This window comes from Ornithorhynchus anatinus, chromosome X4 (assembly GCF_004115215.2).
Source record: "Ornithorhynchus anatinus isolate Pmale09 chromosome X4, mOrnAna1.pri.v4, whole genome shotgun sequence".
Taxonomy (NCBI): domain Eukaryota; kingdom Metazoa; phylum Chordata; class Mammalia; order Monotremata; family Ornithorhynchidae; genus Ornithorhynchus; species Ornithorhynchus anatinus.
Window position 1 is genome coordinate 2,542,923 of NC_041752.1, and position 18,436 is coordinate 2,561,358.

The window sequence follows — 18,436 nt, forward strand, 5'->3', positions numbered from 1 at the left end:
GGGGCTCCGCATAGAATAAGCCCTCAGTAAAATGACCGATTGATTGAAAAAGTGAAGTGACTTATCCAAGACCACACAGCAGGCAACGACAGAGCCGAGATTAAAATCCAGGTCCTTGACTCCCAGACCTGTCATCTTTCCACTAGGCCATACTGCTTCCCACTTGCTTTCTGCGTGATTTTGGGCAAGTTGCTGAACTTCTCTGGGCCTCAATTTCCTCATCTGTAAATGCACATTCAATATCTGTTCTCCCTTCTATTTCGACTGTGTCCAATCCAATTAACTCGAATCTACCGCAGGATTTAGAACAGTGCTTGGCATATGGACAGCATTTAACACAATTAATAATGTTGGTATTTGTTAAGCGCTTACTATGTGCACAGCACTGTTCTAAGCGCTGGGATAGACACAGGGGAATCAGGTTGTCCCACGTGGGGCTCACAGTCTTAATCCCCATTTTACAGATGAGGGAACTGAGGCACAGAGAAGTTAAGTGACTTGCCCACAGTCACACAGCTGACAAATGGCAGAGCTGGGATTCGAACTCATGAACCCTGACTCCAAAGCCCGTGCTCTTTCCACTGCGCCACGCTGCTTCTCAATTATTATTATTGAAATGTACCTTTTTTATGGAATTTATTAAGCACTTACTGTATGCTAGGCAATATACTAAACTCTGGGGTAAACACAAGCTAACCAGGTTGGACACAGTCCGTGTCCCGCTTGGGGCTCCCAGTCTTAATCCCCATTTTCCAGATGAGGGAACTGAGGCCCAGAGAAGTAACGTGACTTGCCCAAAGTCACCTAGCAGACAAGGGGTAGAGCAGGGATTAGAACCCAGGTCTTTCTGACTCCCAGGCCCATCCTTTATCCACTAGGCTATATCACTTCTAATTGCCACACTAATCCTCATTCCGTTTTTTACTGTAACAACCAGAGACAAGAAGAGCCCTTGGGGATGAAACCTGGCAAAACTCCTAACATAGACTATCCCAAAGAAGAGGAAACTAAGTCAGATTTGATGAGTCTTCTGACCCTGTCCTCTACCGCGCCAAGAACTTGTTTTCACTTAGCTTTTAAAAAAAACCTGAAAAAAGACTATGTGTGGGGGTTGAAGAATGGAATTATGCAGCTGCAAAGGACAGCACTTATGTCCACATCTGCAATTTATTTATATTTGTATGTTTCTCCCCCTCTAAACTCTAAGCTCTCTGTGGGAAGGGAACGTGTCTACCAACTCGGTTATATTGTCATATTGTACTCTCCCAAGCGTTATGTACAGTGCTATGCACACAGTAAGTGCTCAGTAAAAACCACTGATTGATTGGTTGGTACGAAATAGATCTGGGGAAAGGCCTGGGAAATCCCTTGCCTTTTTATCTGGGTGCTACTAAAGATATGTGTCAGGCAAATAATAAAGAATGCTTCTATTTTACATAGTTAACCCTCTAGGTATTGCCCTAATAATAATAACAGTACTGCGATAACAATAATAACAATAATCATAATTGTGGTATTTTCCCAGTGCTTACTCGGTACCAAACACTCAACTACAGTCTAACTACTGTTGGACTTGGTACTTTCCAAGCAGTTAGTACAGTGCTCTGCACACAGTAAGCGCTCAATAAATACCACTGAACGACTGAACTGAGCACTTGATAATCACATTGGTCACAGTACCTGCCCCAGACGAGGCGCACAGCCTAAAGGTTTTCCTGAGGGAAGAGTTGGGCTGGTAGACCTCTGTATTTATCCCCAAGGCTATATTAATATTAGGATAACCAGATGCTTTATTTACACAGCACTGTCAATCCAAAGGTCTCAGGATCCTTAAACCACCAGAAGCTGGAACGGACCCTGGAGAAGACGTTTGGCCTAGTGGATAGCGCATGGGCCCGGGAGTCAGAAGGACCTGGGTTTTATTTATTTATTTTCTATTTAAAAATGACATTTGTTAAGTGCTTATTATGTGCCAAGCACTGTTCTAAGCGCTGGAAGGGGGATACGAGGTGATCAGGTTGTCCCATGTGGGGCTCACAGTCTTCTTCCCCATTTTACAGATGACATAACAGAGGTCCAGAGAAGTGAAGTGACTTGCCCAAAGTCACACAGCTGACAAGTGGTGGAGTCGGGATTAGAACCCATGACCTCTCATTTTGGCTCGGCCCCTTGTCTGCTGGGTGTGCCCGGGCAAGTCACTTCACTTCTCTGGGCCTCAGTTCCCTCAGCTGGAAAATGGGGATGAAGACTGGGAGCCTCAAGGGGGACATAGACTGTGTCTAACCTGATTAGCTTGCGTCTACCCCAGCGCTTAGTATAGTGCCTGGCAAATAGTAAGCGCTTAACAAATATCTATTTAAAAAAAAGGGAGCAGGTGGACCCCAAAAGAACGAATACTGGAGGAAGGGAGGTTTAGAACCTGCCTTTACCCAAGGCTCGGAAGCAGCTTTCTGAGGCTCGCTCCAGAAATGTGGGTCAGTAGAAAACAAGCAGTGGCAGCTCCGGCAGCCAAAACATGCCAAGAGAAGAATTTCCTTCCGCTCAGCTGGTTCCTCCTTCCCCTCTCTTCCCCCTTCCCCCTCCTACAGCCGCACAGGCAGGAAGCTTCAGTGAAGATTTCGGGAGTGATTTGTCAGCTCCAAAAAGCTGGAAGCTCCCTGAGCTCCTCTCTTCTGCATCTCACAGCTCTGGAGAGGAAACTGGGAATCACTGCAGTCTTTACTGGGGTTTTTTTACAGTATTTGTTAAGCACTTACTATGTACCAGGCACTGTATTAAACACTGGGATAAGGACAAGATAATCAGGTTGGACACAGTCCATGTCCTCCATGAGGCTCACAGTCTTCATCCCCATTTGACAGATGAGGGAACTTCTGGGTGACCTGGGGCAAGTCACTTAACTTCTCTGGGCCTCAGTTGCCTCATCTGTAAAATGGGGATTCTTCCTCCTTCTTAGACTGTGAGCCTCACGTGGGACAGGGCTGTGTCCAATCTGCATATACTGTATCTACCCCAGCATTTAGTACAGTGCTCGACCCACAGTAAGTGCCTAACAAATAATCACAACTAGATGGGAAAACTGAGGTGCCGAAGGCCAAGTAGACTCCGTTCAACCAGGGGAGAGGTCATTTGTGGAGTCCAGCTCCCAGGTCCAAGACCTCGTTCCTTTCTGACATGGGCACAAAATTCACTAGACTAAAAGTGCTCCAAAGCATGGGCATTGTGGGCGTCCAAAGGAATTCTGTCTCTGTGACAACCACAACAAACATGCTTCTCTGAGAAGTCAGAGGAGTTATACTAGCCCTGGGCCCTGGAAATCCCGCTAAGTGCTCTGGTTCCTCCTCCTCCTTGTACTCTTCCTCCTCCTCCTCCTTGTACTCTTCCTCCTCACCTTCCTTCTCCTCCTCACTTTCCTCCCTTCCTCTTCTTCATCTTCACCTCCCTCCTCCTTTTTCTCTTCCTTTGCCTCCCACTTTTCCTTTTTCTCCTGTCCCCTTCCTCCTTTTTCTCCCCCTCCTCCTCTTCCTTTTTCTTCTCCTCCCCCTCATCCTCTTCCTTCTCTTTTTCTCCTCTTCCTTTTTCTCCTCCCTCTCATCCTCCTTCTCCTCTTCCTTTTTCTCCTCCTCCTCCTCTCCCCTCTTCCCCCCACCCCCCCACCTCCAAGACTGGGCCTGACGGCACAGTGGGTCTGGGTGGTTTCGGAGCACAGGGCCCTCACACACACACACACATCTGGCCAGCACGCCGGGCCCGTGCCCAGGCCAACGGGAGTTCAAAGTCCTGTTTTTGCCAAAAAAACGTAACCGGAGAGGAACTGAAGTCACCCTGGGAGCGGATGGGTTGAATCAGAAGGCATCTCTCACTCCACCTCCTTTTCCAAACCGAGCCCGCTTTGAAGCCACAGCACTGTCCTGAAATCACCCTCCTGGACCTAGGTGACCCAGCACGGGGATGACCCGCTCTGGTCTGTGACCGAGGTTTCGGGGGGGGGGGGGTGGACAGTACCCCGCAGCTCCCATCCCCCGCCCCCTCTGACCGCCCCCGACCCGAGCTCGGCCCACACGATGTATCCGTGTTAGCGAGGGGCCAGCTACCTAACACAGGGGCCGGCCAGGAAATTCCAATCGCGAGAGCCTTCGGCGGAGCCCGCCCAGCTTCCAGCCTCCCGAGTTCAAATCTGGGAAACATTAGCGGGAGCCGAGCCCGGGACAGAGCCTGGGCGGTGTGGCGGAGGCCAGCGGGGGGTGGGGGGGCGATCTCCAGGGTAACTGGGGCCCCAGCCGGTGAGGGGTGGGGGGTGGGGGGCTCCGAGAGCCTCGGGGCCAGCAGGGTGTGACCTCAGTTTCCCTGGTAGCCGGGAGCCGGAGAGTTCCCCTCCTCCCCGAGAAGGCCGGACGACCGGAAGGAGAAGCAGCAAAGAGTCTCTCGCAGAGAAACGACGCTCATCTCCAAGGTGTTTTCCTCGGGTTCTCCTCCCGACAGCCCTGCGAGAGAGGGGCCTAGTAACTCGTCCCCATTTTGCAGTTGAGGAAACTGAGGCACAGAGCGGTTAGATGACGTCTTCAAGGTCACACAGCAGGCCATCGGCTTTAAAGCTCTCAGTCAGTTCTCCTCAACCTATCTTACCTCTCTGATTTCCCGCTACTACCCAGCCTGCGGACTTCACTCCTCTAATGCCAACCTACTCACCGTACCCCAATCTCGTCTGTCTCACCGCCGACCCCTCACCCACATCCTTCCTTTGGCTGGAACTCCCTCCCCCTTCACAAACACCAGACCATGGCTCCCTCCACCCTCAAAGTCTTATTAAAATCTCATCTCCTCCAAGAGGCCTTCCCCGACTAAGCCCCCATTTCCCCTATTCCGTCTCGTTTCTACAATACCAATACTGCCATTACAATCAATCGCTGGTATATACTAAGCATTACTGTGGGCAGAGCACTGTACTAAGCGCTTGAGAGAGTCCAATACAACAGCGTTGGCAGAAACGTTCCCTGCCCACAACATACAATCCCAACCAGGAGAACAAGGTGACTCCGATTCCTAGCGCCTGGCCCAGTTGGCATTGCCCATGTCTGTAAAATCAATCAGTCGGGTTTTGCACAGTGCCACATTCTCCCAAGTCTCTCAACCCAAAGCACAGGGTAGCACTCCAGATATTTTTTCCCAGAGGTCAGCGTAACCCTCTTAGGCACTCCGGAGCACTGCTGTTTTCACCTTTCCTTTGGAACTTAAATGAGTGAGATACAGGTTGAGAGACGAGAACAGAAACCAGGCAGAGAGCCCAGGATAGAAAACCAGTCTAAGAGACTAGGGCAGAAATCAGGCTGAGAGAGTAGAGCAGAAACCATGCTGAAAGATCAAGACAGAAACCAGGCTGAGATCAGCATAGAAACCAGGTTGAGAAACCAAGTCAGAAGCCAGGCCAGAAACCAGGCCGAGAGACCGGGAAAGAAAACCTGGCTGAGAGACCAGGAAAGAAAACCAGGCTGAGAGACCAGGTCAGAAACCAGGCTGGGAGACCAGGTCAGAAATCTGGTTGAGTGATAAAGGGCAGACACCAGGCTGAGAGATCAGGGCAGAAACCAGGCTGAGAGATTACAGCAGAAACCAGGCTGAGAGTTTAAAGCAAAATCCAGACTGAGAGACCAGGTCAGAAACTAGGTCGGAAACCAGGCTGAGAAACCAGGACAGAAACCAGGCTGCGGGACCAGAACAGAAAGCGGGCTGAGGTGACCAAAGACAGAAATCAGGCTGAGACATCCGAGCAGAAACCAGGCTGAGAGACCAGGACAGAAACCAGGTTAAGAGATCAGGGCAGAAACCAGGCAGCGAGACCAGGACAGAAACCAGATTCGATCAAATCCTGAAGAATCCGTGGCTCAGGAACTCGATCCCCACTGGAAAGTCGGCTGGCTCGGTCTCAGAACCACAGGGATATTTAAGATGCCTGACGTTAGCCAAACTGCATGTGGTCCAAAGGTTTTGAAATACCATGATTCTGAGCACCTAATATTTTATTCTATGAAAACATAATTACAGGATGGGGAAAGACAGGCTGGGCACCAGGACAGCAGAGAAGGACCCGAGGGTCAGAGTCGACCACAAGCCAAACGCTAGTCAGCAACGCAGGGCTGGATTTTACACAAAGCGTTGGGGTACTGTGCTGCATGAACAGGAGTCAGACAGAGATCTGGAAACCGCCCCCCACAACCCTCTACATTCATCAGACTAATCACCCCCGTCAAAATAATAAGGATGATGGCATTTAATAAGCAGTTACTAGGTGCCAAACACTGTGCTAAGCACTGGAGTAGCTACAAAATCATCAGAATGGTTACGGTCGCAAATCCGCCAGACCTCAGTCCTCTCTATTTCCAAACTCCTCCTTCAACAAGGGCCAGTTGCCCGTGATGGCAATATGCAAACTCTGAGTTATATCGACAGGAGAAACAGCATGGCCTAGTGGAAAGAGCTTGGGCGTCGGAGGGTCTGGGTTCTAATCCCGGCTCCGTCAGTTGCTTGCTGGGTGACCTGGAGCCAGACACTTAACTTCCCGGTGCCTCGATAGCCTCATCTGTAAAATGGAGATTCAATCCTCCTCTCTCCAACCCAGACTGTGAGGCGTCCCATGTGGGAGAGGGACCGTGTCCAACCTGATAAACCTGTCTCTACCCCAGTCCTTAGAACACATACTAAGCGCTTAATAAATACCATAAAAAGTGCACTAAAATATCTATTTATGTTCATCCTTGAAAACTGCATATTTATATACAATTCAATTGAACGTTCAACTTACTAATTCTGATTTCACTGCTGGAAAATGAAAGCTCCTCGTGGGCACTTCAAGTATCTGCTTATAACCATCCTGAGCACTTGTGTCTTTATATACAATTTGACTTAAAGTTCATCTCATTTATTCTGATTTCACGGTGGAAAACGATTTTTATGTCTGTCTCCCCCATTAGAACGTAAACTCCTCGTGAGGAGGAAATGTGCCTCGGTTGAGGCAGTGTGGCCTAGTGGATAGCGTACGGGCCTGGGAGTCCGAAGGACCTGAGTTCTAATCCCGGCTCCAACACTTGTCTGCTCTGTGAGCTTGGGCAAGCCATTTCACTTTTCTGTGCCTCGGTGCCCTCATCTGTAAAATGGGGATTAAGACCGTGAGCTCCATGTGGGACAGGGACTGTGTCCGACCCGATCATCTTGTCTCTGTCCCAGCCCTTAGAACAGTGCTTGACACTCAGTAAGCGCTTAGCGGATATCATCATTACTGTTATTATTACCGAACCTTCCCAGGCAATTATTATACAACATTACCCTCAGAAGACAGTCGATATATTCCATCCCTTCTGCGACTACTTCACAGTCTCTGCCCCACCCAAGGCTCGCAGCCTAAGAGGGAGGAAGAGCCAGAACCTTACCCCCATTTTACAGTGGAGGAAACAGATCCAGAGAGGTTGAGTGACATACCCATAGTCACCCAGCAGGCAGAACCGGGATTGGAACCCAAAGCTTGCCGACTCCCAGCCTGATGCTCCTTCACCTGAACCCCACAGCCGGGTGATCTCTGAGGGAGTTGAAATGTCTTGAAGGGCAGACCAGCGAGTGCTGGCCTGTTGGAACTGGGGTGTGGGTATGCGTCGGAGAAGAAGGGCGCTGGGGTGGGGGGTGGTTGAATGGCCGATCCTTTGTGCTGGAAGGCCCTCCTGGGATTGAAACAGTTAACAACCAAAGGCCGGGCAGCAAATTGCTTCCCGGATACTGTTTTCCTGTTCCTAGCTTTTCTGGAAAAAGGGTGTGTGGGCTGGCTTTCTAGCTTGAGGCAGACCAGGCAGGGTTCCCTGGTGGCCGTCGGCGTTCCGGACGGGATAATTTCCAAGCGGGGTAAACCCCTGGCTCCCGCCAATTAAGTTCTGGACCCCTTTGTTCCCATTCCCCATTCAAAGTGGGATGGGCTCTCTTGAAAACCAGGCTCCTCTGGGGGGAGAAATCAGCGCTGACCCCAGAGGCTTCTGGGGGATCCAGCATGGCTTAGTGGAAAGAGCCCGGGCTTGAGAGTCAGAGGTCGTGGGTTCTAATCCCGGCTCCACCACTTATCAGCTGTGTGACTATGAGCAAGTCGCTTAACTTCTCTGTGCCTCAGTTCCCTCATCTGTAAAATGGGGATCAAGACGGTGAGCCCCACGTGGGACAACCTGATGACCTCTGTATCAACTCCAGCACCTAGAATGGTGCCTTGCACATAGTAAGTGCTTAACAAATACCATAATTTATTTTATTTATTTATCCAGGAGAAATATCAACCCTGACCCCAGAGGCTTCTGAGGGATCTGGGACAAAGATCAGTTTTGTCAGCAGAGGCTTCTGGGTTCTAACGCCAGCTCTGCCACTTGCCCCTATGAGTCCCTGGGCAGGTCACTTCATTTCCCCGTCCCTTGGTTCCCTCATCAGTGAAATGGGAGATTCGAAACATTATCATTATTATTATTATTATACCTGCTCTCCACCCCCCCCTTAGACTCTGAACCCCACATGGGACAGATTCTGAGTCTGACCTGTTTATCTTGTATCTATCCCAGCACCTAGCCCTGTGCTCGGAGCTTAAGAAACATCTGACAAACACCACAAACATTATCCTCATTATTACCAGACTGGGAACCCTCCAAGCCCAGAGCAGACAGTCTTCCCCCAAAGGAGAAACAATCCTGGGGTTCAGGGGCCCCCTTTCCCCTGTAGCAAATCTTCAGCACAGAGACCCCCTCTTCGGCAGCCATCCGAGGTCCAACGAGGCCCATTTTGACTTATTTCTGTCCTTTCCTGAAGATCTTTTACCTACCCCAGGGCTTAGCACAGTCCTTGCCACCTAGCCACAACGATTATAATAACTGCCACACAATTGCCAGAAGCCACAATTATTATACTATCTGGCAGACCACAGCACAGCTCTCCTCATCTTCAAGGCCATTTTAATAACAATAAGAACAATAATAATATTTGTCAAGGGCTTACTATGTGCCAAGCACTATTTATTTATAGTGACGCCTGTTTACTTGAATGGACGTCTGTCTCCCCGCTCTAGACTCTGAGCCCACCATGGGCGGGGGTCGTCTCTCTTTATTGCTGTACTGTACTTTCCAAGAGCTTAGTACAGTGCTCGGCTCACAGTAAGCGCTCCATAAATACGACTGAATGAATGAATGGACCAAGGGGTGAGGTAGGTACAGGTCTCACCTGGGACTCATATTCTAAGTCGGAGGGAGCACAGGTAGTGAATCCCCATTTTGCAGATGAGGGAACTGAGGCTACAGGAGAGTGAAGTGACTGGCCCAGGGTCACCCGGCCGGGATGAGCACGCAGGTCCTTTGACTCCCAGGCCCGGGGCTCTTTCCACTAGGCCTTATTGCTTCTTAGTCAGACAAGAGGAGGCAAAGAGGGGGGTTCTGCTAAATCCCCTGTGCCGTTGCTCTCCGACCGCTGCCCTCTCATGTTGCCAAGCTCTCTGACCCACCAATAGCCCTCTGGCCACTGCTGAACGGGTTCGCTTGCCAGGTGGAGGACTGGTGCCCAGAGAAACCGCCACCGAGGCCGGCTTCTCCGAAGGGCTCTTCCCTCCTGCCGCGTCGAGAAGCCGGAGCCCCGGATTTGACTTCCATCCCTCCCTCCGATCGTTGGCCCCCCGGCTCCCCTAGAAAGTTCTCTGGGATTCAGAGGAGCAGCGTGGCCTAGTGGAAAGAGATCGGGCCTGGGAGTCGGAGGACCTGGGTTCGAATTCCGGCCCTGCTGCTTACCTGCTGCATGATTAGACTGTGAGCCTCAGACGGTGTCCAAACTGATCATCTTGTACCTCCCCCACTGCTTAATACTACGCCTGGCACATAATTAAACACTCGGCAAATATCACTAAAAAACCCAAAACATCTCCATATTTCAGTTGCCTCATCTGCAAAATGGAGATGAAATCAATCGATCAATTGTCTTTACAGAGAGCTTACTGTGTGCAAAGCACTGCACTAAGCACTTGGGAGAGTACAATGCAACAGATTGGGTAGACACATTCCCCACTCAAACCGAGCTCACGGTCTAGAGAGTAAGATACGTGGCCAGCACCGGGATGTTTAAACACTGGATTAAACACCTGTTCTTCCTCCTACTTGGACTGTGAGCCTCATGTGGGGCAGGGGCTGTGTCCCAACCGATTATCTTCTTTCTCCCCCAGTGTTCAGCACAGTGCTTGGCACGTAGTAAGTGCTTAATAAGCGATTTAATAATAAATACGATTTTTTAAAAAACAAAAGGTCAGTGATGCGGCCGTGTGGATTCGGCTGCTTGAGTCCATCGATCGATCGATGGTATTTATTGAGAGCTTAGTGTGTTCAAAACACTGGACTAAGCGCTTGGGAGAGTACCAGCACTGTACGGTTGGTAGAGCTGGTCCCTGACCTCGAGGCGCTCATTAGGAGGGATGGTTTACGGGGGGGGGGGGGGGGGGGGGGGACGGACATTAAAGGAAATGACAGGGAGGGGATGGGTTTAAGTTCTATGGGGCTGGGGGAGGGGAGAGCCAAGAATTGAAAATTCCTTGGGGCTGCTTTCGTGCAGTCACCCCTACTTATTCAATCGATCAATCAATCAATCAACCTTATCGAACCTGGCTACCAACTCTGTTCTGTCGTACTCCCCCAAGCGCTTGGTTCAGTACTCTGCACGCCGTAAGCGCTCAATAAGTACCACTGCCAGACTGATAGACTGATTACCTACCGTGTGCAGAGGGCACGTGGGAGAATGCGATAGAATGAGTAGACTCCGCCGCTCGTCTGCTGTGTGACCCTGGGCGAGTCACTTCACTGCTCTGGGCCTCAGTTCCCTCATCTGTAAAATGGGGATGAAGACTGTCAGCCCCACATGGGACAACTTGATGACCTGGTATTTACCCCAGCGCTCGGAACAGTGCTTGGCACCCAGTAAGCGCTTAACAAATACCGTTATTATTATTATCACTATACACAATCCCAACCCTCCAGGAGCTGACATCCGGGCAGGGAAGGGAGAGAGGCAGAAGAGGAGAGAGATTATCGATCAATCAAACGTATGTATTGAGTGCTTACTGTGTCCAGAGCATTGCACTAAGCACTTGGAAGAACACCATATAGCAGACTTGGCAGACACGTTCCCTGCCCGCAATGAGTTTACAGTCTAGAGGGGGAGACGGACATTAATATAAATTATGGGGGTGATAAATCAATTACAGATATGATAAGTAAATTACAGACTCGATAAATACACTCTGGATGTGATAAATAAATTACGGCCCTGACACTAAAATAAATTACAGTTAGGAAGCACGAGAGCAGAGAGATGTGGACATAAGTGCGGGTTATGGAAGAGGAGAGGGAGTCCGAGGAAGCCTTGGGAAATTTTTCCAATTCAAAGAACTATTAGCATCATCAAAAGTCTTGGAGGGGGTCATTCAATCGGCCTGCTTTATGCAGATGCACGGCCTCGGAGCCTACATAAAAGGGGGACGAGTGAATGATAATGAACCTCTCTGCAGAGAACTCTCAGAAAAAGATCAAGGTTAAACACCAGCCTGGCCTGAAACTAGGGGAGGTGGGGAAAGGGGAATGCGGGGAATGCCGTCCAAGGATTCTGCTACCTAGGCAGCCCCGGGATTCTCCGGATTGACCAAGAAATTCAAAACACACTTAAGACGACCTGATTAACTCGCCTCTGCCCCAGCGCTTAGTGCCCCCCTTGACGCTTTGTGCTTAATAATATGAGAATCATTCTTAATAGGAGAGGCAGCGTGGCTCAGTGGAAAGAGCCCGGGCTTGGGAGTCAGAGGTCGTGGGTTCTAATCCCGGCTCCGCCGCTTGTCCGCTGGGTGCCTTTGGGCAAGTCACTTCACTTCTCTGTGCCTCAGTTCCCTCACTCATCTGTAAAATGGGGATTAAGACTGGGAGTCCCACGTGGGACAATCTGATCACCTTATACCCCAGCGCTTAGAATAGTGCTTTGCCCATAGCAACGCTTAATTCAGTAGCATCTATTGAGTGCTTACTATGTGCAGAGCACTGTACTAAGCTCTTGGAATGTATTTACTAAGGCTTAACAAATGCCATCATTATTATTACTGTTGCTACATAGTACGTGCTTAGAACAGTCCTTAGCACCTAGTAAGCGCTTACCAAATACCACCATTATCGCACTTCATACAGCACCTGGCACAACATAGTAAGCACTTAATAAATACCGTAATTATTAGAGTAGGGGCTCCACCAATACCACCATTATCGGCACTTTGTACAGTGTCTGGCACCTAGTAAGCTCTTAATACCATAATTATTAAAGTAGGGGCTTCACCAATACCATTATTATCAGCGCTTTGCACAGTACCGGGCACATCGTAGTAAGTGCTTAATAAATACTGTCATTATTAGAGTAAGGGCTTCACCATTACCTTCATTATCGGTACTTTGTACAGTGCCTGGCACCGAGGAGGCGCTCCATACCGTAATTATTAGAGGAGGGGCTTCAACGCCATCATCATGGGCGCTCCGTACAGTGCCTGGCACCTCGGAAGCGCTCCATACCGTAATTATTAGAGGAGGGGCTTCAACACCATCATCATGGGCGCTCCGTACAGTGCCTGGCACCTCGGAAGCGCTCCATACCGTAATTATTAGAGGAGGGGCTTCAACACCATCATCATGGGCGCTCCGTACAGTGCCTGGCACCTCGGAAGCGCTCCATACCGTAATTATTAGAGGAGGGGCTTCAACACCATCATCATCGGCGCTTCGTACAGTGCCTGGCACCCCGGCAATGCTTCGTACCGTAATTATTAGAGTAGGAGCTTCCCCATCATTAGTGCGATGGCCGAGTTGTACTTCCCACCCCCGGCGCTGCAAGAATAGGCTCAGCATAGCGCTGCGCACCCAGGAAGGCGCTCGGGGCTGGGGGGGGCGGTAATGACTGAATGAAGAGATGCGACCGAATGAATGAATGAATGAAGGGGGGCCGAGTGGCGCAGGCGCAGACGGGCCGGCGCCTCAGGAGTTAAGAACCCGGGCGCGAGTCCGGAGGGGGGCGGGGGGAAGGACTCCGTTGCCCCGGCAACGGGCCGGACGGTTCCGGCCGCGCCGGCTCGTACCATCGCGTCGTGGTGGGGGGCGGGGGTGGGAGGGGGGACCGCCCCGGACTCTACCAACAGGCTCCGCCCGCGGGGGCTCCGGACTACGGCGCGTGCGCGGAGAAGGCGACAGGCGGCGGCGGCGGCGGCGGCGGCCTCCAGCTCTTCCTCGCGCCAGCCGGGCGGGAGCGTCCAACTGGCCCGGGGCGGGGGGGGGGGGCGCGGAGGGAGGGAAGGGGGAAGAAACGTCGGGCCGGCCGGCGGGCCCGGGCCCCTTCCTGCCCTGCCCCCCTCCTCCCCCTCCCCCAACACCGCGGGCGGCCGGGGAGCGGCCGAGAAGGCGTCGGGCCGGACCGACCCCCTTCCCCCCCCGCCCCCGCCCCCGCGGCCGCCCCCGGAGGATGCGGCGGAGGGCGGCGCGGGGCTAGGGGAGCGGGCGGCAGGGGGCGCTCGCGGCCCCTCCAGTGCGCCTGCGCGCTCGGCCGGGCGGGGGCGCGCGCGGGATGTGAGGCCGGGGTGGGGGGGGGGAGGAGGAGGCCGCGGCCGCGCGCATGCGCAGTGCGTGGCGGAGCCGGAAGGCGGGGGCCTGAGGCGAAGGGGCCGCGCCGGTCCCCTCCCCCCCCTGGCCGGTCGTCGGCGGGGGAGGGGCGGCGGAAGATGGAGACGCACATCTCCTGCCTGTTCCCCGAGCTGCTGGCCATGATCTTCGGCTACCTGGACGTGCGGGACAAGGGGCGGGCGTCGCAGGTGTGCGTGGCCTGGCGGGACGCGGCCTACCACAAGTCGGTGTGGCGCGGGGTGGAGGCCAAGCTGCACCTGAGGCGGGCCAACCCGTCCCTCTTCCCCAGCCTGCAGGCCCGGGGCATCCGAAGGGTGCAGATCCTCAGCCTCCGCCGCAGCCTCAGCTACGTCATCCAGGGCATGGCCAACATCGAGAGCCTCAACCTCAGCGGCTGCTACAACCTGACCGACAACGGGCTGGGCCACGCGTTCGTGCAGGAGATCGGCTCGCTGCGCGCCCTGGACCTCAGCCTCTGCAAGCAGATCACCGACAGCAGCCTGGGCCGCATCGCCCAGTACCTCAAGGGGCTGGAGGTGCTGGAGCTGGGCGGCTGCAGCAACGTCACCAACACCGGCCTGCTGCTCATCGCCTGGGGCCTGCGGCGCCTCAAGAGCCTCAACCTGCGCAGCTGCCGACACCTGTCCGACGTGGGCATCGGGCACCTGGCGGGCATGACCCGCAGCGCCGCCGAGGGCTGCCTGGGCCTGGAGCAGCTGACCCTGCAGGACTGCCAGAAGCTCACCGACCTGTCCCTCAAGCACGTGGCGCGGGGGCTGGCCGGCCTGCGCCTCCTCAACCTCAGCTTCTGCGGGGGCATCTCCGACGCCGGCCTGCTGCACCTGTCCCACATGGGCAGCCTGCGGGGGCTCAACCTGCGCTCCTGCGACAACGTCAGCGACACGGGCATCATGCACCTGGCCACCGGCAGCCTGCGCCTCTCGGGCCTCGACGTGTCCTTCTGCGACAAGGTGGGCGACCAGAGCCTGGCCTACATCGCCCAGGGCCTGGACGGGCTCAAGTCGCTGTCGCTCTGCTCCTGCCACATCAGCGACGACGGCATCAACCGCATGGTGCGGCAGATGCACGGGCTGCGCACCCTCAACATCGGCCAGTGCGCCCGCATCACCGACCGGGGCCTGGAGCTCATCGCCGAGCACCTCGGCCAGCTCACGGGCATCGACCTCTACGGCTGCACCCGCATCACCAAGCGCGGCCTGGAGCGCATCACCCAGCTCCCCTGCCTCAAGGTGCTCAACCTGGGACTCTGGCAGATGACCGAGAGCGAGAAGGTCAGGTGAGGCGGGGGCCGGGGGAAGGCACGCCTCGCCGCGTGCGGCCCCCTCCCTCCCCCGGGGACCGCCGACCCACCACGGAGGACCGGCCCGCGCTCTCCCCGGCGTCGCCCCGCCGCCCGTCGCCTCTGCGCGCGGTGATGCTGACCGGGCTGGCGGGGGTGAGGAGTGGGGGGTGAATCCCACCCTCACCGCCACCCCCGTCCGTCCCTACCTGGGGATCGAAGACTGATCCGGCCCCCCTCCACCTGTGCGCCCCCACACCTCGAGGAAGGAGAGAGAGAGAAGGCACCGGCTCCTCCTTCCGCCCGCGAGAGATGCTTGCGGGCGAATACTGTGACCTGGTTTTCATTTGGAAAGATTTGCCAACGCGACCCCCCCCCCCCAGCCTTGCCCACCCTCTCCCCTTCCTCCTCCTCTCTGACAGCCCTCTGGTATCCATGCTCTCTTTCTCCTTTGCAGAAATTCAAAAAAAAAAAAAATCACTGTTCTCGTGGAGTTTTGATCAGTTTTTTTTTTCCTTCTGCTGAATATATTCTATATATTATATATATATAAAATATATATGTCTGGCTACCTCGTTTTAATTTACTTCCCTCCCAACACCCCCCCTCCGAAGCCCTGGAAATAATCGCAAGAAAGATATTTTGAAACTGAAATATTTTTGTGCCTAGACTGGAAAGGGAAGCCCCCAAGGGATTTTGGCAGCCTTGTGTTTGTGTTGGCTCGGGACCCCTCCCCCTCCCGCCCCCCTCCCCACCCCCCCTCCCCAAAATGTGTCGCTTCCTCATTCTGGCTTTTAATTTTCTTCTCCTTGTGACCAGTGTGTGACCAGTGGGACCCGGGGCGGGGGGAAACCAACGGTGTTTCTGAATCTCGACTTAATTTATAGCACAAACACTTTGGGGGGTGGGAGTTGGGGTGGGGGGTTGGAATGGGGGGGTTGGGGGGAACTGAAAATCGGGGCTGGCTTGTTTTTTTTATTTTTTGGATTTATTTTTTAATTTTCTTTTGAGATGCAGGTTGTGTCTTGACAATGCTGATTATATATGCAAACTCTCCCTTTTCTCCCCCCACCCCCTTTACCCTCCTGTCCCCTTCTTCCACCCAGGGTGGCTTTTCCCTGTCGCCCCGGAGAGAGGGATGGGGGGGGTGGGGGGTCTCAGCCTCGGCAGCTGGAGTGGGAGGAGACAAATTCACGTGTTTATCTCTTATTCTGTCAATAAAATGGAGCTGGTGAGGTGGGGGCGGGTGGGAAGGGGCGGCAAAAGTCTGTTCCGAAGAGGAGGAATGGCTAATTTTGTGTGTGCATCGTGTGGATGGGCCGGGGGTGGGGGGAAGGGAGGGGGGAGGGAACAGTTGTGGCTTCTTTTTGTTTTGTTTTATTTTCCTTAATTATTATTGTCCACTTCGAATAGGATGCGTTTGTTGGGTCCGTTCTTGTTCTGTTTCTCAAGCCCCCTCCCCTTCCCTGAACACCAGCGCGACCACGGAGTGCAAAACCAACCCACAGTTCCAATTAATTGTACTGTTTGTGAATTTGTATAAAAAAAAAAGATCCTCTTAAAACATTTTATATTCTTACAGTAAAAGGTTAAACTGATATTTATATAATAAAAGAGGAAATATGAAGTATGTTTTTGAAAAAAGAAGGCTGTATCTGTGAGTTATTAAGGCGGTTGGGGCCGGGGTGGGGGGGTGGGATAAGTGGGTGTGTGTACAAACATATGCACGAAAGAAAAGGAAGGGGTCCTGGGGCGGGGGGTTGAGGGCGAGGGGCGCATCTCTCCGGGGGTCGGGGGTCGCCGAGGGGAGGGGGCGTCTGTGAACTGGAGAGAGGAGCCCAGCCATTGTTGGAAAGTTCAAAGAGGAGCTGTCCGAGCCGCCCTCCCGCCCAGTCATGCGTGCGGAATCTGCCAGGGCCAGGGTCCCAAGCTGGGGGGGGCGAGGGAGGGGGTCGGGGGGACGCGCAGACCCTCGCTTTAACATTCCTCTCCAGCCCCCGGCTGGATTTACGCCGCCCACCCCCGGGGGAGGGGAGGTGGGGAGGTAGCGGGGGGCTCCTGAGCCATTACGCGTTCGAAGCCGGGTCTGGAGCGGGTCCGGATTCGGCCTCTCGCCCCTCCGGGGACGCCCCCCATCCCCGAGGGCGGCCAGGCTAGGTTCCCTACTCTTTCACACCCATCATCATCATTTTTAAGCGCTCACTAGGTGCCCGACGTCGCCGGGGAAGATACGACCGGATAGGAACGCCGTCCCACTGAATCCCCGTTTTACAGACGGGGGAAACCGAGGCCCAGTGAAGTGATTTGCCCGAGGCGACGCATCGGAGCCCGCAGTAGAACCCGGATCCCCCGACTCCAACCCAGGCCCCGGGCTCTTTCCCTCAGGCCATGCCGTTTCTCCTCCCAGGCCCCAGGGTGGTGATCGTTATTAATACTGTATTTAAGTGTTTACTATGGGCCAGGTCCTGTACTAAGCACTGGGGTGGATACGGGTTGGACAGAGTCCACCTCCCATTTGGGGCTCACGTGTCCCAGATGAGGCCCAGAGAAGTGAAGTGACCTATACAGGGTCACCCAGCAGATGAGTGGCGGAGCTGGGATTAGGACCCCGGTCCTCTGACCCCCAGGTCCGGGCTCTACCCACGAGGCCACGTTTACTTCTTTAAATTGTACATTCTAAGCGCTTAGTACAGTGCTCTGTACATAGTAACCACCAGTCCAGAGCCCTCAGTGCTTGGTTCTGCCTCTCTGACCAAGCCTGAGAGCCGGTGTAGCGGGGCCTAGACGAGTTGGGACACTTGGGTTTTGATTCTCACTTGCTGCTGGCCTGGTGTGTGACCTTGGCGCAGTCACTTCACTGGTTCACGTCAATGATTTTCCTGGACTCCCCCTTGGGCTCAACCCCAGGGACACCAAAAACCAAATCCCCATTCCAATCCCTGCTCCCCACCCCCCTGATTATCATTTATCATGGTATTTGTTCAGCGCTGACTATGTATTAAGCACTGTTCTAAGCGCTGCGGAAGATCCAAATCAATCAGGTTTGTTGGTAGCTGTCAGCCTGGTTAGAGAAGTTTCTCACAGCTTCTCCTCTGGACCACAGGCTCTGTTATAGGCTCTGTTATATTGGACTCTCCCAAGCGTTTAGAGTGCTCAGCAATCAATTGATCCATCAATCAATGGTATTTATCGAGCACTTATCGTGTGCAGAGCACTGTACTAAGCACTTGGGAGACTCCAATACCACACAGTTGGTAGACACATTCCCAACCCACAGTGAGCTTACAGTTTAGAGGAGACAGACATTAATATAAATATTATGTAACCTACCGCCTACAGCAAGCACTCAAATACAATTGATTGATTGATCCACGCCCCTTGCTTGATGTGGAACCATGGGCAAGTCACTTCACTTCTCTGTGCCTCAGTTTCCTCCTCTGTACAA

General features: G+C 53.4%; 2 protein-coding genes across 4 annotated transcripts in view; one reads left to right on the plus strand and one right to left on the minus strand.

Moving 5' to 3' along the window:
* The window catches only part of WNT5B (Wnt family member 5B), a 52,510-nt gene that overhangs the window by 16,620 nt on the left and 17,454 nt on the right, over window positions 1–18,436 (minus strand). The window contains exon 2 of one of the 2 annotated variants that reach the window (XM_029054406.2): window positions 10,762–10,872. The exons of the other annotated variant lie outside the window; for it this stretch is intronic. The gene's annotated coding sequence lies outside the window, so the exon portion shown is untranslated. The remainder of the gene's footprint in view (window positions 1–10,761; window positions 10,873–18,436) is intronic. 2 annotated transcript variants of the gene reach the window in all.
* Window positions 13,660–15,018, plus strand: FBXL14 (F-box and leucine rich repeat protein 14). 2 transcript variants are annotated; one of them, XM_029054404.1, is made up of 2 exons: window positions 13,660–13,881; window positions 13,981–15,018. In XM_029054404.1, the coding sequence occupies exons 1-2, from the start codon at window positions 13,790–13,792 to the stop codon at window positions 14,990–14,992; spliced, it is 1,104 nt and encodes a 367-aa protein (XP_028910237.1). In that variant the 5' UTR covers window positions 13,660–13,789; the 3' UTR covers window positions 14,993–15,018. The 2 variants fall into 2 exon arrangements, with proteins under 2 accessions (XP_028910237.1, XP_028910235.1); XM_029054402.1 differs by having other exon boundaries at window positions 13,660–15,018.

Bases quoted from the DNA above. Each gene is read 5' to 3' on its own strand.
- FBXL14 (XM_029054402.1), top strand. From the start codon at position 13,790: ATGGAGACGCACATCTCCTGCCTGTTCCCCGAGCTGCTGGCCATGATC.